At 46.6% G+C, this 23302-nt stretch overlaps 2 protein-coding genes across 3 annotated transcripts in view; one reads left to right on the top strand and one right to left on the bottom strand.

Moving 5' to 3' along the window:
* LOC309560351 (START domain-containing protein 10-like) overlaps positions 1-6874 on the top strand; it is a gene marked incomplete at its 5' end in the record, with an annotated part of 22436 nt that extends 15562 nt beyond the window's left edge. The window contains 5 exons of one of the 2 annotated variants that reach the window (XM_082263978.1): positions 283-430; positions 1866-1969; positions 3534-3651; positions 4785-4837; positions 6573-6874. In XM_082263978.1, coding sequence (XP_082120104.1) covers positions 289-430; positions 1866-1969; positions 3534-3651; positions 4785-4837; positions 6573-6815 — 660 coding nt within the window. In that variant the 3' untranslated portion in view covers positions 6816-6874. The remainder of the gene's footprint in view (positions 1-282; positions 431-1865; positions 1970-3533; positions 3652-4784; positions 4838-6572) is intronic. The other variant, XM_082263977.1, reaches the window with a different exon arrangement.
* A 6820-nt stretch (positions 6875-13694) lies between these two features.
* Positions 13695-23302, bottom strand: part of LOC309560676 (diacylglycerol O-acyltransferase 2-like) — a 39331-nt gene continuing 29723 nt past the window's right edge. The window contains exon 8 of the mRNA XM_082264298.1: positions 13695-13998. Coding sequence (XP_082120424.1) covers positions 13844-13998 — 155 coding nt within the window. The 3' untranslated portion in view covers positions 13695-13843. The remainder of the gene's footprint in view (positions 13999-23302) is intronic.

Raw genomic sequence — 23302 nt, 5'->3', positions numbered from 1 at the left:
GATCCAACACCCTTCCTTGGGGGTAGAGCACTCCAATCAACAAAACTCATGCTGATTGGGTTGCTTTCGCTCTGACTTGGCAGGGTTGGACCTCTGCAGGAGATCACGGCTTCCATACAGAAGGCATGCTGGCAGGGAACAGACCTTTCTTATCCCAGCTGTGGCTGCTTTCTGGAGAGACTTTGACCCCCCCGGGGGTTGTTGGATCCATCGACACATAGCAGTGATGTATAAATGTCTCAAATGTTAAATAACGGTGGTTGCTCTGACTCCTCCCCCCAGGGGCGTATGACGTTCCCAGACGTGGCGGCAGAGACGGTGTATGATGTTCTTCACGACATCGAATATCGCAAGAAGTGGGATTTGACCATGATAGAGACCCGGGACATTGCCCGCCTGTCACTGAATGCCGACGTCGGCTATTACTCCTGTGAGTGTGTGTGCTGTGACTCCTGTGAGTGTGTGCGCTGTGAGTGTGTGTGCTGTGACTCCTGTGAGTGTGTGTGCTGTGACTCCTGTGAGTGTGTGTGCTGTGACTCCTGTGAGTGTGTGTGCTGTGACTCCTGTGAGTGTGTGTGCTGTGACTCCTGTGAGTGTGTGTGCTGTGACTCCTGTGAATGTGTGTGTGCTGTGTCTCCTGTGAGTGTGTGTGTGCTGTGACTCCTGTGAGTGTGTGTGTGCTGTGTCTCCTGTGAGTGTGTGTGTGCTGTGTCTCCTGTGTGTGTGTGTGTGCTGTGACTCCTGTGAGTGTGTGTGTGCTGTGACTCCTGTGAGTGTGTGTGTGCTGTGACTCCTGTGAGTGTGTGTGTGCTGTGACTCCTGTGAGTGTGTGTGTGCTGTGACTCCTGTGAGTGTGTGTGTGCTGTGACTCCTGTGAGTGTGTGTGTGCTGTGACTCCTGTGAGTGTGTGTGTGCTGTGACTCCTGTGAGTGTGTGTGCTGTGTCTCCTGTGAGTGTGTGTGCTGTGTCTCCTGTGAGTGTGTGTGCTGTGTCTCCTGTGAGTGTGTGTGCTGTGTCTCCTGTGAGTGTGTGTGCTGTGACTCCTGTGAGTGTGTGTGCTGTGACTCCTGTGAGTGTGTGTGTGTGCTGTGACTCCTGTGAGTGTGTGTGCTGTGTCTCCTGTGAGTGTGTGTGCTGTGTCTCCTGTGAGTGTGTGTGCTGTGTCTCCTGTGAGTGTGTGTGCTGTGTCTCCTGTGAGTGTGTGTGCTGTGACTCCTGTGAGTGTGTGTGCTGTGACTCCTGTGAGTGTGTGTGCTGTGACTCCTGTGAGTGTGTGTGCTGTGACTCCTGTGAGTGTGTGTGCTGTGACTCCTGTGAGTGTGTGTGCTGTGACTCCTGTGAGTGTGTGTGCTGTGACTCCTGTGAGTGTGTGTGCTGTGACTCGTGTGAGTGTGTGTGCTGTGAGTGTGTGTGCTGTGACTCGTGTGAGTGTGTGTGCTGTGACTCGTGTGAGTGTGTGTGCTGTGACTCGTGTGAGTGTGTGTGCTGTGACTCGTGTGAGTGTGTGTGCTGTGACTCGTGTGAGTGTGTGTGTGTGTGTGCTGTGACTCATGTGAGTGTGTGTGTGTGTGTGCTGTGACTCGTGTGAGTGTGTGTGTGTGCTGTGACTCGTGTGAGTGTGTGTGTGTGTGTGTGCTGTGACTCGTGTGAGTGTGTGTGTGTGTGTGTGCTGTGACTCCTGTGAGTGTGTGTGTGCTGTGACTCCTGTGAGTGTGTGTGTGCTGTGACTCCTGTGAGTGTGTGTGTGTGTGTGTGTGTGTGTGTGCTGTGACTCCTGTGAGTGTGCGAAGGTGAACACACCAGTAGAGGGCAACACTGTACATCCATTGTTCTACTAACTCTCCTCCCCTCCCCTCCCCCCACAGGGAAGTGTCCCAAGCCTCTGAAGAACCGCGATGTGGTCACCCTGCGCTCCTGGCTGGTACTTCCCGACACTTATCTCATCATCAACTTCTCTGTCAAACATAATGTAAGTATTCAGAAATCTGCAATATTTATTAAAATAATCCCCACTGATCCTGCCATAGAGGTCACTTCCTGTTATAGGGTGACAACGCTCTGTCCCTGTCTCTTAATTGTGCTTCGGAGTGGTCACCCTGTCACATGGGCTTCTGATGGAGACTACTTTCATCCCATCCGTTGCAGGGCCCAATGATGGTCGCTAACTTCAGACTAAACCCAAGCACATTACTATTGGTGATCCCACCATGAAGGTCATTTCCTGTTATAGGGTGACAACGTTCTGTCCCTGTCTCCCAATTATGCTCCTGTGTTACATGGGCTCCGCAACTGATGGGAAGCTAGTAGTCTCCATAGGAAGCCCATGTGTCAGGGTGACCACACAGAAGCACAATTGGGAGACTGGGGACAGAGCGTTGTCACCCTATAACAGGAAGTGACCTTCGTGGTAGGATCACCAATAGTAGTGCACTTGAGTGCTTGGGTTTGGTCTGAAGTTACCGGTCATGCTTGGGCCCCGCAAATGATGGGATACTTGTAGTCTCCATAAGAAGCCCATGTGACAGGGTGACAACACAGGAGCACAATTGGGAGACCGGGGACAGAGCGTTGTCACCCTATAACAGGAAGTGACCTTCATGGTAGGATCACCAATAGTAGTGTGCTTGGGTCCTCGTTGGGCTCCACAACTGATGGGATGCTAGTAGTCTCCATAGGAAGCCCGACGATGATCGCTAACTTCAGACCAAACCCAAGCACCTCACTACTGGTGATCCTGCAATGAAAGGTCCTCCTTTGGGCTCTTCCTGTTATCGGGTGACAACGCCCTGTACCTGTCTACCAATTGTGCTTCGGTGTGGTCACCCTGTCACATGGGCTTCTGATGGAGACTACAAGCATCCCATCAGTTGTGGGGCCCAATGATGTTCGCTAACTTCAGACCAAAAACTAGGCTCATTACTATTGGTGATCCCACCATGAAGGTCACTTCCTGTTATAGGGTGACAACGCTTTGTCCCAGTTTTCCAATTGTGCTCCTTCATTGTTGCCCTGTCACATGGACTTGCGATAGACTACTTTCATCCCATCAGTTGTGGGGCCCAACGATTACCAGTAACTTCAGACCAAACCCAAGCGCACTGCTATTGGTGATCCTACCATGAAGTGAAGGTCACTTCCTGTTATAGGGTGACAACCTCCTTCCTCCCTTCTTCTTCCTTCTTCCTCCTCCTCCCTTCTTTTTCTTTATTCTTCCTTCTTTTCTTCCTTCTCCTCTCCTTATAACGTGTGCTGAATTTGCCTCTTGTAGTGGCAGTGCATGTGACCAGGTGACAATGCAGAGACACAATTAGACCAGGACAAGGCGTTGTCACCCTATAACAGGAAAGACCCGAACAAGGATTTCCATGGCAGGATCATCAGGGATTATTTTCCTGGAAACCTACGTTTGGGAATTACATTGATCATGTGAAAGCTTCTATGAGGATTTAGTGATTGGGGTTCGGGGTCTCCCCTGTGTGTTAGTTGCTGTAAATCCCGGCCATTGATTGGGATTTCCATGTCTCTGTCTGCAGATGTATCCGCCTCGGAAGGACATGGTCCGGGCCGTCTCCTATATGGCGGGATACCTAGTGAAGTCCAATGGCCCCACAAGCTCTACACTCACCTACCTGGCACAGGTGGACCCCAGAGGTAAGTGCGTGAGTAGGAATAAACACTGAAATACTTCCAGGACTAAATAGAAAGGTCTCATGGGAAACGGATCTGATTGGCTCTTTTTATTGTGTGAAGCTGTCTGAGTATTCTTGGCAAAGCTCAAATGCTGGCCAGTAGACTGAGGACATCTGGTGGCCGAAATGAAGTACTGCAGGGAAATTCTCTGCACTGAGAATGGAATGTTGCTGCAAACTCTGGATTTATTTTATATTTATATATTTTTTTTATCTTGTTTATGGCTGGAGTTCTGCTTTAACCACTTGCCACCTGGGCCAATTCTGACATTTCTCTCATGTAAAAATCTGGTGTTTTGCTGGAAAATTACTTGAAACCCCCCAAACATAAATTAAAAAAAAAAGTGTATTTATATAAATAAACATGCGTACACACACATATAGTGTGTGTGGTATGTATGTATATAATTTTTTATTTTTTTTTATTTTTTACAAGGCACACATTGCGTGCTTATCACCTTATAGCAACCGGGTCACTTTTAGCATGATTAGTTGAGGAAAGATGGCGCTGGACCCCTAGGTTTATTTTACTTCTAGCCCTGATGAAGGGGGCAGTTAGACTCCCGAAACATGTTGGCTACTTTTTGAATTGTACCCCTGACCTATACTGGCATAAAGCTGTATTTAGCGGGGGCATGTCGCTTTAATTTTAACACTTTTAGCATGATGGATGACCTCAGTAACCAATAGTAAGGTGGGGGAGGGATGCAGTGAATGGAGTCCCACCCATTTTCACATGTTTGAATCAGTAAGCCCGCCCACAGTACTGATATAAATGGATTTTCCTTTTGTTTTTATGTATGTATGTATTTTTTTTTTTTTTATTTCTTTTGCATTTGCACAGGTGGATGAATGCATATCTGTGTTCGCTGCTCTCCGGTATATGAAGGGTATATACAGCCAGGGAAATTGAGTTTTAGTTAATTGCTGGGAGTTTGGATACGGTTAGTGCAGAAGGTGTATACGCAATTTCTTTATGAAAAAATTGCCTAGGAGAACAGCGCTCTGCTTTTAATATTTAAAAAAATTGAGATTAAATGTAAAATTTAGGTTTAGGGAGGCGTGTCCTAACATTGATGAAATCCTGTTTTTCAGGTTCGTTACCAAAGTGGGTGGTTAATAAATCTTCCCAGTATTTGGCACCAAAGGTAAGAATCCGCCTCGAATGTAATTATTTGCCCCAGATATTGTAGTTGCCGATTGTTGGCTTTTATATTGTAACTTCAAAGGAAGTTTAGAGTAGAGGGCAGATAGTGGTCAGAGGAAGCTACAGCTGCCCTGTTGCCCCTGGACCTGCGGCTGGCATATCAGTTGGACTCTGTGACACTAAATTAATACTTTATTGGCCCAAAACCCCCATTAGGTGCCCTGTTTGGGAGATTTCTTCTCTAGTGCCAGGACAAGGTCTTGGCCATCCACTACCCAGGGCAAAGATGCCGTATTGGCCCCATTTCTCAGTATCAGTTTGCGCCCAGTTGTCTTCTTCAGTTGGAGGGGTTCCCATTCTCAGCTGCCACCTGTATGTGTCAGTGTCACCAGCCAGGTCTAGTTCCATGTGGACTTGGAAGCGTGAAGGTCATGGGACCTTCCTGTTGTGCGTTTGTTGCCTCTGCAGGTCGTCTTGCACTGATTTTGAAACGCGTCAGCCTGGCTAAAGGCAAAGCAAACAGCGGAGCATGTATGTGGTGATGAGGGGGGGGGGGACACAGGTTACCAAATTGGTTTCCACCCCCACCATGAAAACGCTTCACCTAGAGAACCCCCCCAGTCGTGCTGGAACAGAAAAGGGTCTTCGCCCAAACTGTTACCATAAGGTTGGAAGTGCACAGTTACCTACAATGTCTTTGTATGGTGGGAGTCTGAACAAGTCCCCCCCCCCTCAGGTACTAATGTTGAATGAGAACACCTAGCTCACAACTGGTGTCCCAATCCATCCCAAAGGTGTTCAGTAGGGATGAGGTCAGGGCTCTGTATGGGACACTTGAGTTCCTTCATGGCCTCAAACCTACTGAACACCTTTGGGATGACAAGACCTCATCCCAAAGCTGTTCAATATGGTTAAGGGCAGGTACTGATGTTGGATGAGATTACCCTGTACCAAAGGTCTTCCAAAAGTAGGGTTGAGGTCCGGGCTCTGTGCAGGACACGAGTTCCTCCACACCAAACTGGTCCCACCATGACTTTGTATAGCTGGCTTTGTACATGGTGGGGCACAGTCATGTTGACACAGTAAAGGGTCTTCACCAAACTGTTACCACAAGGTTGGAAGAGCACAACTGTCTACAATGTCTTTGTATGATGGAGGATTACCAGGACCCTTCACTGGAGACACCTGAACTCCATCATTTAGAGGGGGATCCATGTACATTTGGACATGTAGTAGGCATCCATGGCCTCAAACCTACTGAACACCTTTGGGATGACCAGTCCTCATCCCAAAGACGTTCCATAGGGTTAAGGGCAGGTACTGATGAGATTACCCTGTACCAAAGGCCTTCTAAAAGTAGGGTTGAGGTCTGGGCTCTGTGCAGGACACTCGAGTTCCTCCACCCCAAACTGGTCACACCATGACTTCATGGAGCTGGCTTTGTACACGGGGTAGGGGGTTGACATGCTGTAACAGTAAAGGGTCTTCACCAAACTGTTACCACAAGGTTGAAAAATGTTTACAATGTCTTTGTATGATGGATTACCAGGACCCTTCACTGGAGACACCTGACCTCCATTTAGAGGGGGGGGTCCATGTACTTTTTGACATGTAGTAGATGTGATGGTCAGTTGTCCACAATTTGTTGTCTTTTCAGAGATAAAAAGGTGTGGAAGCCCATAGAACTGTAGTCACCCCTTAGTACGACCTCACTGACCTCTCTTTTATAATCTCAGATTCTGCGGAAGCTGCACAAGGCGTGCCTCCAGTACCCATCGTGGAAGAAGAAAAACAAGCCGGAGTTTAAGCCGTGGCTAAATCCAGAGCAGAACACGCTGCCTCGTATATCCCTTAATGAGCTCTCCATGCAGCGAGCGGAGTCCCTGGAGCACGTGGATGAGAGTCAGCTGTGTGAGGTGGCCGAGGACAAAGGTGACAACAGTGAGGAGGAGGAGGAGAAGAAGACGTCCCGGAGATGAGCGTCTTGACATCTTGGCCAGATGGGAGCAGACGGAGGAAGAGGCTGCGCTTAAAGGCCAAAACATACTGTAGTCCTCAGGCGTGTTGCGGTAACATGTTAACGCGTTGTGGTGTCATTCAGTTTGAATCGTTCCCCCAACGCAGTAAGGCAAACCGCTGTGATCCAGGTGCAGCACAACGCAAGGTAATGCACTACTGGGTGTTGTGTGGGGAAGAATGCTGCATGCTCCTGTGCACTGGCGTCCAATAGGCTACCCTACCACAGCGCGCACCAACGCAACGCACAGAAACCGGGAAGTGTGAATGAGCCCCAAATCTTCATAATTTTTTTTTTATCATAAATATTTTTTATAAATCCTAATTTGGCTATAAAAATCTGAAATATTTATAGCAAGAATATTTGTAACAATGGACGCGGTACAAGCCGCATTCAGGGCTTTACTGCAACTACAGTGCATGCAGCAATCAGTTTCTATGGGCGTGGAGTATCCTGGCGGAGAAATACACTCGCAGATTACACTGCGTGCCCGAGGCCTTAGGCTCAGTTCACACCGCTGCGACCTGAAAGTCGCGTGACTTACGGCGCGCCTCTACCGGGCGACTTGAGGTACCACTTTGATGTGACTTTAGAAGCGACTTTTGGGAATGCCTGGGTAATCTTCCTGTAATGTCAGATCCAAATCACATAAATATCGAGGAGGATCCGACTTGGAGGTGACCTCAATTGAAGTCTATGAGCACAAGTTGGATAGAAGTCGCACAGGAACCTTTTCTAAGTTGGAGCGATTTCAGTAGTGCTAATTAAGGTCGCACTCATTGACTAACATGGGATTTCCCATGCCATGTGACTTGGGGGGGTTCCACAAATCCGATCCCAAGTCGCAGCTGTGTGAACTGAGGCTATGGCATGGTTCACACTGCCGTGACTTGGGATTCGACTTGTGGGACCCCAAGTCACGTGACGTGCAATCCTCTGATAGTCAATGAGAGCCGCCTTGGCACAACTTAAGTCGTTCCCAACTTTAGAGAAGGTTCCTGGGGGACTTCTATATGACTTTGTCGCCCTAGTTCAGTGATGGTGAACCTTGGCACCCCAGGTGTTTTTTGGAACTTCATTTCCCATGATGCCCAACTACGCTGCAGATGAGCATCATGGGACATATAGTCCCAAAACATCTGGGGTGCCAAGGTTCACCATCACTGCCCTAGACCGGGGATCCTCAAACTACGGCCCTCCAGCTGTTGTGGAACACCACATCCCATGAGGCATTGTACAACTGACATTCACAGATTACTAGGCATGATGGGAATTGTAGTTCCTGAACTTGAAGGGCCCATAGTTTGAAGGGCCCATAGTTTGAAGGGCCCATAGTTTGAAGGGCCCATAGTTTGAAGGGCCCATAGTTTGAAGGGCCCATAGTTTGAAGGGCCCATAGTTTGAAGGGCCCATAGTTTGAAGGGCCCATAGTTTGAAGGGCCCATAGTTTGAAGGGCCCATAGTTTGAAGGGCCCATAGTTTGAAGGGCCCATAGTTTGAAGGGCCCATAGTTTGAAGGGCCCATAGTTTGAAGGGCCCATAGTTTGAAGGGCCCATAGTTTGAAGGGCCCATAGTTTGAAGGGCCCATAGTTTGAAGGGCCCATAGTTTGAAGGGCCCATAGTTTGAAGGGCCCATAGTTTGAAGGGCCCATAGTTTGAAGGGCCCATAGTTTGAAGGGCCCATAGTTTGAAGGGCCCATAGTTTGAAGGGCCCATAGTTTGAAGGGCCCATAGTTTGAAGGGCCCATAGTTTGAAGGGCCCATAGTTTGAAGGGCCCATAGTTTGAAGGGCCCATAGTTTGAAGGGCCCATAGTTTGAAGGGCCCATAGTTTGAAGGGCCCATAGTTTGAAGGGCCCATAGTTTGAAGGGCCCATAGTTTGAAGGGCCCATAGTTTGAAGGGCCCATAGTTTGAAGGGCCCATAGTTTGAAGGGCCCATAGTTTGAAGGGCCCATAGTTTGAATGACCCTGTTCTAGACTTTAATGGAAGTTGGATCCTTCTCTACATTCACCGGCCCCTTTTAGGCCCACCTTGCTAGTAGTGAGTTTGACCCTCTTTTGCCTTCATTCTTGGTGGCATAGATACAACAAGGGAAACATTCCTCAGATTTTGCTCCATCATGCAGTTACGTGTTAACGCGTTGTGGTGATATTCAGTTTTAATAATTCCCCAACTCACTAAGGCAAGCCGCTGTGATCCAGATGCAGGTCCAGGTGCAGATTTGTCGGCTACACATTCATGATGCCAATTTCCCGTTCCACCACATCCCAAAGGGTCTCTATTGGATGAAATGTGGGGAGTGTGGAGGCCATTGGAGGACAGTGACCTCATTGTCATGGTGAAGAAACCAGTGATGAGATGATTGGAGCTTTGTGACATGGTGCATTATCCTGCTGGGAGGAGCCATCAAAAGATGGAGACACTGTAGTCATAAAGGGATGGACATGGTGAGCAACAATACTCAGGTAGGCCGTGGGGGGGGTCCAAACTGTGCCAAGACAATTTTCCTGAGAGTCACATCAAAGTGGCATGCAAATCGCCTGGCAAAGTCACACCATAGGTGGCGGCAGAGTGAACCGAGCCTAAAAGGGTCAAATTCGGAATCCACAAAGTGAACTTGTTTTACGGAGATCCGGGGATTTCTTCCTTCCCATATCCGGTGCTATTTATAGATCTTTAATTTTTAGATTTTTGTCTTTATTTTTTTAACTTTTCTGAATTGATTATTTTATCTCACAGCAAAAAAAATAACGTTTCAGGATCCGTCTATCGCTACATTTTATTCCACATTGACAATAGAATTTACTGACATTTTCTCAGCATTCTTTTACTGAATATGAAGGATTTATTATTTAAGGATTCTATACTTTTTTTTTTTTTTTTTTGTGTTTTTAAGTATGATGGCAACTCCACCACCCCTCCCCCCCCCCCCATATCAAAGTGGACCTGTCTTCAGATATATTTTTCATGGTAAAGTGATATTGAACCCAAAATCAACCATTTATAAAATTACCAATTCTTAGATGGAACGGTTGCATTGTTTTTTTATTTTTAGGTTTCTTTCATTTTTTCACCTGGTGATCTGGCCAGTGGGGGGCGCTCTAATAGGGGAAGTGCATTACTGGCCAGAGTGGGGGGCGCTCTGATACAGGAGGTGTGTTACTTGCCAGAGTGGGGGGCGCTGTAATAGGGGAAGTGCATTACTGGCCAGAGTGGGGGGGCGCTCTAATAGGGGGGAGTGCGTTACTGGCCAGAATGGGGGGCGCTGTAATACAGGAGGTGTGTTACTGGCCAGAGTGGGGGCGCTTGTAATACGGGAGGTGTTACTAGCCAGAGTGGGGGTGCTCTAATATAGGTGTGTTACTGGTCAGAGTGGGGGCGCTCGAATATAGGAGGTGTCTTACTGGCCAGAGTGGGGGCGCTCTAATATAGGTGTGTTACTGGCCAGAGTGGGGGCGCTTGTAATACGGGAGGTGTTACTAGCCAGAGTGGGGGGCGCTCTAATAGGGGAAGTGCATTACTGGCCAGAGTGGGGGGCGCTCTAATAGGGGGAAGTGCGTTACTGGCCAGAGTGGGGGGCGCTCTAATAGGGGGAAGTGTGTTACTGGCCAGAATGGGGGGCGCTCTAATAGGGGAAGTGCATTACTGGCCAGAGTGGGGGGGCGCTCTAATAGGGGGAAGTGCGTTACTGGCCAGAATGGGGGGCGCTGTAATACAGGAGGTGTGTTACTGGCCAGAGTGGGGGCGCTCTAATATAGGAGGTGTGTTACTGGTCAGAGTGGGGGCGCTCTAATATAGGAGGTGTGTTACTGGTCAGAGTGGGGGCGCTCTAATATAGGAGGTGTGTTACTGGTCAGAGTGGGGGCGCTCTAATATAGGAGGTGTGTTACTGGCCAGCTCATCAGGTGAAAACAGAAGAGGGGAAAAAAAGCCTGAAAAGGAAAACGAATGCAGCCGTCGGATATAATGAGAGGTAAGCTGCAATATATTCAATATTTGGGTTTAATACATGTTCAGTAATGTGTACTACTTCCTGTGGGGGATGGGGGTATCCGCCATTGTCTGTGAAGAAGACCAATGTTCAGCCCCCCCCCCCCCTTAAAAAAAAAAAAAAAACTGTAGGAATATGACGGGTGGGTTGATGAGAACTCAGTTTTTGGGGGAAATTTGACCTTTTTAGATGAAGAATTGAGAATTTTTGTATGAATGAAGTTATTTTGTGAATTTACTGATATTTGTAGATCTCAATATTTTAATTCTGGAATATTTGACAATTTTTACTAATTTGTTATCCTATCAATGTGCTGCTCAATAAATACTCAACTTGGTACCGGAGGTATAAAAAGTATTTTTTATTGTTTATCGGAGACCGGCCGGGGTTCCTGGAGCTAACCCATATTTTATATTCGTTTTTATATATATATATATATATATATATATATATATATATATATATATATATATATATATATATATATATATATATATATATATATATATATATATATATATATATATATATATATATATATATATATATATATATATACACACACAGCTTTGTAAAAGTATTCACACCCCTTGAAATTCCCCCCCATTTTCTCATGTCACAACCAAAAACGTAAATGTATTTTATTGGGATTTTATGTGATAGACCGACACAAAGTGGCCATAATTGTGAAGTGGAAGGAAAATGATAAATGATACAAATAAATCTGTGAAAAGTGTGGCTGCATTTGTAATCACCCCCCGGAGTCAATACTTTGTAGCTCCGCCTTTCCCTGCAATTACAGCTGGGAGTCTTTTTGGGGATGTCTCTACCAGCTTTGCACATCTAGAGAGGACATTTCTGCCCATTCTTCTTTGCAGAATATCTCATCTCTGTCAGATTGGATGGAGAGCGTCTGTGAACAGCAATTTTCAAGTCTTGCCACAGATTCTCAATGTGATTTAGGTCTGGACTGTGACTGGGCCATTCTAACACATGAATATGCTTTGATGTAAACCATTCCATTGTAGCTCTGGCTGGATGTTTCGGGTCGTTGTCCTGCTGGAAGGAGAACCTCCACCCCAGTCTCAAGTCTTTTCTTCTAAGATTGTCCTGTATTTGGCTCCATCCATCTTCCCATCAACTCTGACCAGCTTCCCTGTCCCTGCTTGAGAAAACCATCCCCACACCATGATGCTACCACCATCATGTTTCACAGTGGGGATGGTGTGTTCAGGGTGATGGGCAGTGTTAGTTTTCCCCCACATAGTGTTTTGGTTGAATTTTGGTCTCCTCTGAGCAGAGCTCCTTCTTCCACGTTTGCTGTGTCCCCCACATGGCTTCTCCCAAACTGCAAACAGGACTTCTTATGGCTTTCTTCCACCAATGGCTTTCTTCTTCTCACTCTTCCATAAAGGGCAGATTTGTGGAGCGCACGACTAATAGTTGTCCTGTGGACAGATTCTCCCACCTGAGCTGTGGATCTCTGCAGCTCCTCCAGAGTTCCCATGGGCCTCTTGGCTGCTTCTCTGATGAATGCTCTCCTTGCTCGGCTTGGTAGGGGCCCGGCCGGTCAGTTTAGGTGGACGGCCATGTCTTGGTAGGGGCCCGGCTGGTCAGTTTAGGTGGACGGCCATGTCTTGGTAGGGGCCCGGCCGGTCAGTTTAGGTGGACGGCCATGTCTTGGTAGCGGCCCGGCCGGTCAGTTTAGGTGGACGGCCATGTCTTGGTAGGGTTGCAGTTGTGCCATACTCTTTCCATTTTCCCATGATGGATTGAACAGCGCTCTGTGAGATGGTTAAAGCTTGGGAGATTTTTTTTATAACCTAACCCTGCTTTACACTTCTCCACAACTTTATCCCTGACCTGTCTGCTGTGTTCCTTGGTCTTCATGATGCTGTTTGCTCACTAAGGTTCTCTAACAAACCTCTGGGCTTCACAGAACAGCTGTATTTATACTGAGATTACATTACACACAGGTGGACTCAATTTACTAATTAGGTGACTTCTGAAGACAATTGGTTCCAATAGATTAGTTAGGGGTGTCAGAGTAAAGGGGGGTGAATACAAATGCAGCCACACTTTTCACAGATTTATTTGTATCATTTTCCTTCGACTTCACAATTATGTACCACTTTGTGTTGGTCTATCACATAAAACCCCACTAAAACACATTTACCTTTTTTGGTTGTAACATGACAAAATGTGGGAAATTTCAAGGGGGTATGAATACTTTTTCAAGGCACTGTATATAAAAGAGCCCATAATGTGTTGGCTTTATTTCCACTGAACGTTATACAGCTCCGTCTAATCAGATTGGAAAGCAAAACCTACTCATAGAACTCTACCGCCACCTGCTGGAAAGATGTCAGAATGCGCCATTACATGTAAAGAGTTATATCTTCTGGTTCTTGTGTCTTCACACCGGCCGGTAACAATGTCTCTTTGATGTTGTTCCTGTACAGGTGACATCAAACACTGGCAAAATCTATGGCTCGAATGTTAATGCACACTACTAAAAATCAGCGTCCCATCAGAGCAACGCCATGAATGTCCATCCCAATGCCCACCATGAATGTCCATCCCAATGCCCACCATGAATGTCCATCCCAATGCCCACCATGAATGTCCATCCCAATGCCCACCATGAATGTCCATCCCAATGCCCACCATGAATGTCCATCCCAATGCCCACCATGAATGCCCATCCCAATGCCCACCATGAATGCCCATCCCAATGCCCACCATGAATGCCCATCCCAATGCCCACCATGAATGCCCATCCCAAATTCCACCATAAACCTTCATTCCAATATCCATCCTTAAACGTCCATCTCCATGTCCTCCATGAATGCCCATCCCAATGTTCACCATTGAAGTTTATCCCAATGTCCACCATGACTGTTCATCTAAATGCCCATCATGAACGTTCATCCCAATGTCCACCAGGACACGTCCACATCTGTCCTCGGAGTTCTACACATCTCAAGGGTGAAGGGTCACAAGATCCGCAGTTCGGCGTTCTCTCGCAGTCCATATTTCGTCTTGTTTTCATGGAAGAGTCGGAGCAAAGAACGTTTATACATGGTGTGATAGAGGTCCACCATCTCCGGGCTGGGGTCCTTTATCTGAGGGACGGTCACCGGCTCCCCAACTATCCAAACAGAAAAATAAAAGAAGACAAAGGATCAACATTTCACTGCCACTGACCACCAAAGTTTATAGTACTGATAACAATGCTGGAGGTTATTATTGCGTCCACTGACACCAATGTTGGGGGTTGTTATTGCGTCCACTGACGCCAATGTTGGGGGTTGTTGTTGCGTCCACTGACACCAATGTTGGGGGTTGGTATTGCGTCCAATGACATCAATGTTGGGGGTTGGTATTGCGTCCAATGACATCAATGTTGGGGGTTGGTATTGCGTCCACTGACACCAGTGATGGGGGGGGTTATTATTGCGTCCACTGACACCAGTGTTGGGTGTTGTTGTTGCGTCCACTGACACCAGTGATGGGGGGGGTTATTATTGCGTCCACTGACACCAGTGTTGGGGGGGGGGGGGGGGTTGTTGTTGCGTCCACTGACACCAATGTTGGGGGTTGTTATTGCGTCCCCTGACATCAATGTTGGGGGTTGGTATTGCGTCCACTGACATCAATGTTGGGGGGGGATGGTATTGCGGCCACTGACACCAATGTTGGGGGTTGGTATTGCGTCCACTGACACCAATGTTGGGGGTTGGTATTGCGTCCACTGACACCAATGTTGGGGGTTGTTGTTGCATCCACTGACACCAGTGATGGGGTGGTTATTATTGCGTCCACTGACACCAGTGTTGGGGGGTGGGGGGGTTGTTATTGCGTCCACTGACACCAGTGATGGGGGTTGTTGTTGCGTCCACTGACACCAGTGATGGGGGTTGTTGTTGCGTCCACTTACACCAGTGATGGGGGTTGTTGTTGCGTCCACTGACACCAGTGATGGGGGTTGTTGTTGCGTCCACTGACACCAGTGTTGGGGGGGTTATTATTGGGTCCACTGACACCAGTGTTTGGGGGGGGGGGGTTATTATTGCGTTCACTGACACCAATGTTGGGGGTTGGTATTGCGTCCACTGACACCAGTGATGGGGGGGGGGTTGTTGTTGCGTCCACTGACACCAGTGTTGGGTGTTGTTGTTGCGTCCACTGACACCAGTGTTGGGGGGGGGGGGGGGTTGTTGCGTCCACTGACATCAATGTTGGGGGTTGTTATTGCGTCCACTGACATCAATGTTGGGGGGTTGGTATTGCGTCCACTGACATCAATGTTGGGGGGTTGGTATTGCGTCCACTGACACCAATGTTGGGGGTTGGTATTGCGTCCACTGACACCAATGTTGGGGGTTGTTGTTGCATCCACTGACACCAGTGATGGGGGGGGGGGGCTATTATTGCGTCCACTGACACCAGTGTTGGGGGGGTGGGGGGGTTGTTGTTGCGTCCACTGACACCAGTGATGGGGGTTGTTGTTGCGTCCACTGACACCAGTGATGGGGGTTGTTATTGCGTCCACTGACACCAGTGTTGGGGGGGGGGGGGGGGGGGGTTATTATTGCGTCCACTGACACTAGTGTTGGGGGTTGGTATTGCGTCCACTGACACTAGTGTTGGGGGTTGGTATTGCGTCCACTGACACCAGTGTTGGGGGTTGGTATTGCGTCCACTGACACCAGTGTTGGGTTTTTTTTATTGCATCGACTGTTGTGGAAAATTTGATTGTGGACATTTCTTTATTTAAATAGTCATAATGTCTCCCAGTGTCAGTTTTACCGGTAATTGCTATTCACAGCGATTTATTGCTTTAACTGTCATTGCAGGAAAGACTTGTTAGTGAAAACCTTCCATTAAGATGAGATGGCACAATACTAGTAGCAAAGAGTCCATCGCACAAATCTATACCCGCCATTCGGGGCCCCGTACTGCGGAGATAGGTTTGTGATATGGAATTCTTATCATTTTACCAAGATTAATGGATGGCATCTTTTAGTCATATTCGATCCGTGTGACTGAAACACTGCTGCTATTATCTTATGCAGATAAAGCCTCATCAACTGGAACAATTAGAATGGTCACTATCCAATATGATTTATATGAATCCTGTTTGATGAGACCCACTAACAGGTATGAGTCCATGTTTATGGATTGACATGAATGAACGATGAGAAGCCATGTGCTATGTTACAGTTGGGATTCCCTTTGTTCAGTCGTGTCCATTCACGTGGGCATCTACTCTACAGTTCCTATTGTACTTTTTGAATGTATACATGTTCTGTGATTGGTGGTTCTATAAGCCACTTCTTGTAACCCCCCTTTTGTTCACTTGCTGTAAATAAACCAAGCCCTGCCCTGAGACATACAGAAGATACAGGAAGGTCGCACAGAACACATAGACACAAGCTCGTAAATTCATTCATGCATGCAGACACACAGAAACTCTCATACACACACACACACACACACACACACACACACACACACACACACACACACACACACACACACATCCATTTGCTCTTACCAACACTCACGCATCCACACACACATACATACACATATACTTACCCAGAGAGAGAGACCCGGCAGATGGCATCGATATGACCCAGCATGATAGTTCCCTTTTCGATGCCGAGCGCCTGGTAAACCTTATGCAAAAGAGCGGTACATTTGTACTTCTCAGTACAAGCTATTAATTGCGTTTGGTGCGTAATTAATCTTCAGCGCACTGATCGGGTTTCTATGCTCCAAGCTCTATTCATTTCCACGACAGTATGGCGAGCCAGGAAGTCCTAACAACAAAATGCATCCAAGCGTCCCAGAGGAGAAAAGGAGGAGGGGAGAGTCGGTTCTGGTTCTACAATGGCTGGCCGTTTGGTAAGAAAATTTGTTGTTTAAAACCAAAGCTTACTTTCTTTGTCTGCTGTGGAAGCTTAGAAGCCTAGCTTGGCAAAGGACATTTTTTAATTTGCAACATTCACTCTTTTGTATAATGATGGGGGGTTTTGTATTCATATTTGTGGCTGGGGATCAGGTCTATTAATTGGGGGAGAAACCTGTATACAAGGTTCACAGTTAATACATCCTGGGGTTGTGATACAGTGCCTTGCGAAAGTATTTGGCCCCCTTGAACTTTGCAACCTTTTGCCACATTTCAGGCTTCAAACCTAAAGATATAAAAGTGTATTTTTTTTTTGAAGAATCAACAAGTGGGGCACAATCATGAAGTGGAACGAAATTTTTTGGATATTTCAAACTTTTCTTAACAAATAAACTGAAAAATTGGGAGTGTAAAATTATTCAGCCCCCTTAAGTTAATACTTTGTAGCTCCACCTTTTGCTGCGATTACAGCTGTAAGTCGCTTGGGGTATGTCTCTATCAGTTTTGCCCATTAGGAGATTGAAATTTTTGCCCATCCCTCCTTGCAAAACAGCTGGAGCTCAGTGAGGTTGGATGGAGAGCCTTTGTGAACAGCAGTATTCAGTTCTTTCCACAGATTCTCGATTGGATTCCGGTCTGGACTTTGGCCATTCTAACAGCTGGATATGTTTATTTGTGAACCATTCCATTGTAGATTTTGCTTTATGTTTTGGATCATTGTCTTGTTGGAAGACAAATCTCCGTCCCAGTCTCAGGTCTTTTGCAGACTCCATCAGGTTTTCTTCCAGAATGGTCCTGTATTTGGCTCCATCCATCTTCCCATCAATTTTAACCATCTTCCCTGTCCCTGCTGAAGAAAAGCAGGCCCAAACCATGATGCTGCCACCACCATGTGTGACAGTGGGGATGGTGTGTTCAGGGTGATGAGCTGTGTTGCTTTTACACCAAACATAACGTTTTGCATTGTTGCCAAAAAGTTTGATTTTGGTTTCATCTGAGCAGAGCTCCTTCTTCCACATGTTTGGTGTCTCCCAGGTGGCTTGTGGCAAACTTTAAAGGACACTTTTTATGGATATCTTTAAGAAATGTCTTTCTTCTTGCCACTCTTCCATAAAGGGCAGATTTGTGCCGTATACGACTGATTGTTGTCCTATGGACAGAGTCTCCCACCTCAGCTGTAGATCTCTGCAGTTCATCCAGAGTGATCATGGGACTCTTGGCTGCATCTCTGATCAGTCTTCTCCTTGTATGAGCTGAAAGTTTAGAGGGACAGCCAGGTCTTCGTAGATTTGCAGTGGTCTGATACTCCTTCCATTTCAATATTATCGCTTGCACAGTGCTCCTTGTGATGTTTAAAGCTTGGGAAATCTTTTTGTATCCAAATCCGGCTTTAAACTTTTCCAACAGTATCTCGGACCTGCCTGGTGTGTTCCTTGTTCTTCATGATGCTCTCTGCGCTTTAAACGGACCTCTGAGACTATCACAGTGCAGGTGCATTTATACGGAGACTTGATTACACACAGGTGGATTCTATTTATCATCATTAGTCATTTAGGTCAACATTGGATCATTCAGAGATCCTCACTGAACTTCTGGAGAGAGTTTGCTGCACTGAAAGTAAAGGGGCTGAATAATTTTGCACACCCAATTTTTCTGTTTAACAAAGTTTGAAATATCCAATAAATTTCGTTCCACTTCATGATTGTGTCCCACTTGTTGATTCTTCACAAAAAATTACAGTTTTATATCTTTGTTTGAAGCCTGAAATGTGGCAAAAGGTCAAAAAGTTCAAGGGGGTCGAATACTTTCACAAGGCACTGTACATATCCAACCCATCGGCTTTTGTTTTATGTGTTTTTTTTATGTCTGTTTTTAGTGGTAACTATTTTTTTTTTTTTTTTTTTTTTGCATTTGTGTCCCAATAGCGCATATTCTAAGGAGTGGAGAGCTGATGCCACTACTGGGTGGTTAGTCTTGCAGGCATTATGCAGCGAGGTTCAGAAGAAAGAAGCGCTTGAGAAAGAGTTGCAGGAAGTGAAAGATATGTTGGTTCAAAGTAATGCATGTCGAGTAAGTGCTTTAGAGGAAAATTGTAAAGTGAGAGCGATGATTGCAGACCCCATATTGAATGCTGAAGATGTGCACCAGTCTTCAGATGACTGTGTCCTATTCTAATGGTAGTGATGATCTGGATGAGTGTCATGCACGTCCGATAATCACACACCAGAGAAAAAGGAAAATAAATTGTCAGCATGGTGGAGAGAATGGTTTGGGGGATAGTTTTTGTGATGAAATGAATGGTTTAGGAAAAAGGGCATTTAAAGGATAACCTGCAGTGGCTTTGAAGTGCGTTCAGACCTCTGTGGGCGGAGCTGAAGATTTGAATGAGCGGTGTTCAGCCCTCATAATCTGATGATGCACTACCAAAAGACAAATACCCTAAGCCTATAATCAAAAATGAGACATCTTGCATGTTACTCCCCTTAAGCAGGAAGCTGAGGCTCTGATCAGCTATGGCCAAATTGAGTCAGATGCAAGGAAGGCAAGGCCTATAGTTTCCAGCATAAACATGTGGCCTGATCTACGTAAGGTGGGGGTCCCTAGAAAGGTAATAGATGGGATTCCTACACCCGCTTTGTTTAGGAGGTGGTTGCAAATGGTAGATTTAGCCACATTAAGTTTCTGCTGTCATAGGATGGGGCATCTTGCTAGATACTGCCACGCTGTGAAGACTGGACAACAGCAGGGTAGTATTCGCAGGACAGCACGGAGAGACATGCAAGTTTATTTGTTTCGCTGGAGAAAGCGTCACCAGACAACAATGGGCACCCTACAACAGTTTGGCAGTTTGAAAATGGTTGATCGAGAAGTGTGAGCAGTGAGCTAAGCATTTGTGTTTGTTTTGTATGTCTGTTTCTCTGTCTTTCTAGTGCACTTGTCCCGTCTTTGTTGTAACCCAATGATAAGAGTACATTGTGAAGTGTGACTGATCCATTCTTTTATTGGATTCAGTTTTCGGGTAGCGGTTGTGCCGGGTAGCGGTTGTGCCGAGTAGCGGTTGTGCCGAGTAGCGGTTGTTTCTCACAGAGGTAGTTTTCGGTAGAGAGGTTATATCTTCCAGTGTGCAATCAGTAACCGGCATCTCAATTTAATTTTAATGCAAAATCAAGGAATAGACTGAAGCCAAGGTTTGTATGGGGAGGACTTTCATTGTGCTTTCGAGGTTGTTTGGCTGCAAGGGTTAGGTTGAAACGAACGTGTGTACTTTGAGCCGTTTATGTGAAACGGGTGATTGCGACATGCTTGTTTCAGCCTTCAACGTGTGAGGAGTAGATACTGAAACCCGCCCCACATTTTGGCCGTGTAAAATAATCTGAGCTTGGGGAGCGAGTGGGGGTTGATGAGCTGTATAGCCGTACGAAGCCACCGGGTTGAGGTCTTCTAGCTGACCGGCGGAGGGCCGTGTAAAATAATAGAGTCCGGAAGCAGGCCAACACTGTCAAAGTTGGCACCTGGCAGTGTTGCTCCTAAACCAGATGCAAAGGAGCGATTTGAATGGTCATGGGTGCTGATTCATCCAGGCAAGGGTGGGGGGGGGGGAAGACGCAGGCCCCCCAAATTGGCCAAACCACTTTCACAGTACATGAAGTCTGAGTTTTGGGCTCGGGCCATGAGACCCCTCAGGAAGTGGCAAAACCAAGGGAAACAGTTGGTGCATCCCTTTGGAAGGTGTTTTTGATGTCTGGAGATGGGAGGAGTTCATTATTGAATTTAGGACTAGGCTCCAGGCAACAAAGATGCTAGGCGTAGCACAATTGTGGCTTCAGAGATCTATTCTGGTCAATCAGCAAGGTGTGCATGAGGCGGTTTCAGTCCAGAAGAACCGCATTATGTACACTTGGCCTGATGAGATAGCTGAGTCCAGCGATCCGGTGAGAGAAGTGGAGGAAGCTCTTCCTGGGCTAACTTTACCGAGACGAGCCAGATCCACTGACACTGAACCTGTCACTCCTGATTCATGGCTTGTTATCGACTCTACTGTCTCTACGCTATAATCTCTGTTTTCTTCAGCTCCCGGTGCAGACCTCGATACTTGTAACACCCCCCCCCCCCCACCTCACAGTGTCTCTATCTCTCAACAGCCTGCCATAACAGCTGAACCCTCTCCTTCTAACTCTGTGGCAAACTAGAAGTTATTTTAGCAGGTCTGCTATGGATGTGGAAAGTCAGGGTACATCAGGCATAATTGTCCGACCAACCCGGCTGGTCCGTGGGGTAAGTGGCAATTTTTTCCGGAGGATCCGGAAATTTCAAAGGTAGGTATGGTCAGAAACGACTATGACTTATCATAGGGCGTTGATAAACCAGTGTCAGCTCCCATCCTAGAGGAATTAAAATAGCCCCTCCCTTGCCTCGCTGACACCGATGCAGCCAAAACGGTTTTAACCACTTAAGCCCCGGAAGATTTTACCCCCTTCCTGACCAGGCCCTATTTTGCGATTCGGCACTGCGTGACTTTAACGGACAATTGCGCGGTCGTGCGACTCTGTACCCAAATGAAATTGACGTCCTTTTTTCCCCACAAACGGAGCTTTCTTTTGGTGGTATTTGATCACCTGTGCGTATATTTTTTTTTTTTTTTTTTTTTTTTTTTTTTTTTTTTTACTTTTTGCGCTATAAACAAAAGTGTAAATTTTGAAAAAATAACAATATTTTTTTTATATGAAATTGGCCAAAAATGTTAAATTTTTGTTTTTTTTTTTTTGGGGAATTTCTTTTCTGCTACCTAGGTTTGGTAAAAAAAAAAACTGCAATAAGCGTATTTTGATTGGTTTGCACAAAAGTTATTGCGTTTACTAAGGGAAATATTTTTGTAATTTTTTTTTTTTTTAACGAATAATGGGGGCGATCTGTTTTTTTTTTTTTTTTTTGCGGGACTGCGACATTGCGGCGGACAGATTGGACCCTTGACTGACATTTTTGACACTTTTGGGGGTACCAGTGACATTACTACAGTAATCCGTGCTATACATATGCACTGTTACTGTAAAAATGACACTGGCAGGGGAGGGGTTAACTTTATTGGTGATGCAGGGGTTAAGTGTGTCCATAGGGGCGTGATTTTTACTGTAAAGGGGTGTGGCTAGTGATGTAACCACAGACATATGATCCTACATAGCAGGATCGTATGATCGCTGCAATTAGATCAGGGAGAATGACAGAAGACGGCTTTGTTTACATCAGCCGCCTGCCTTTCTCCCTCTCCACGGGGAGATCGCAAGTGACCGGCGGACTTTGGGTCCGCTGGTCACACGCGCGGATTCTTGGGGAACAAGCGGGGGTGGGAGCACGCCTCTGGCGGCGTGTGCTCGCCCCCTACAGGCTAGCGATGTAGTCCTACGTCACTTTGCCTGTACCGGGCTGACCGCCGTCGTAAATAGTCGCGCGGTGGTCGGCAAGCGGTTAAGATCTCAAGACCCTAGAGGTAAGGTTCCCCTTCCAGGGGAGACAACTCCCACTGTAGGTCTCATGGGCCAGACAGTGTCAGTGACTGCTCCTCTCTATTGCAGGCTAGGCCAGTTTTGCAAGGAGAAGCTTGTTGTGTATTTTTTTGAGGTCATTGCATTTCTCTGGGTACCCAACATCTAACCACTCAGAGAATACAGACATTGAAGGACCCCCAAAGACCTTGTAACCTTAAACGATGCACTATTTTTGAACCCTGCGTCTCTTCTTCCTGTTAAGAAGGAAGAGAAGGGGGAAGAAGGTCGTGTGGAAAATGGTAATTTTCATCCCTCTCTCATCTTTCACGATTTGTCTTTCACGATTGTCTTTCTCTCGTCTTTCACGATTGTCTTTCTCTCGTCTTTCACGATTGTCTTTCTCTCGTCTTTCACGATTGTCTTTCTTTGATGGAGTGGCTGTCAGCATCTGGAATGGGGGTCTCCTTCACTGGACTAACCTTTTTGTCGATGGTTCCAGGTACTACACCCCAGATGGTAAGCAGGAGGTGAGTCAGATCGCGGCTCACACTTCACTGGTCAGATCTCTGCAGAGGTATGTAAGGTGCTCAGGGATTCAAGGTAGTGGTAAGGTTGAATGGCTGAAGAAAAAGCCATGGCTCGAATGTTTTTCCATTGCTCTTTACCCCATCAGGAATGCCCCATGGGTTATCAACCTCCAAGGTTTTGTTTGGGAGTCAACCAGAGACTGGATTGTACTTTCGTCAGCAGCGGTCATTTTTACATTCTCAGCTGATGGGGTGGGTGCAGTCCTGGCAACAGGAGCTCCAAAAGGTCCATCATAGGGTTCAGGAATCTCTCCCGGACCCTGACACGATAACCGGTGTACATTCTGTCCAACCAGGTGACTGAGTCGTTGTGAGGAAACGTCAAGGGATGGGATTGGAGCGGAGGTATTCCAGGTTCAGCTGACAATGCCGACTTCCTCGGAGCTCTGGATCCATGCCAGTCACTGCAAAAAGCTGCTCAACTCCATCCAAGAATGATAATAATGAGTATTGTTTTTATTTACATAT

Source organism: Pelophylax lessonae (assembly GCF_965119305.1).
Source record: "Pelophylax lessonae genome assembly, chromosome: 7".
NCBI lineage: Eukaryota > Metazoa > Chordata > Amphibia > Anura > Ranidae > Pelophylax > Pelophylax lessonae.
Note: the sequence above shows the minus strand (reverse complement) of the source record. Positions and strands in the feature narration are given on the sequence as shown.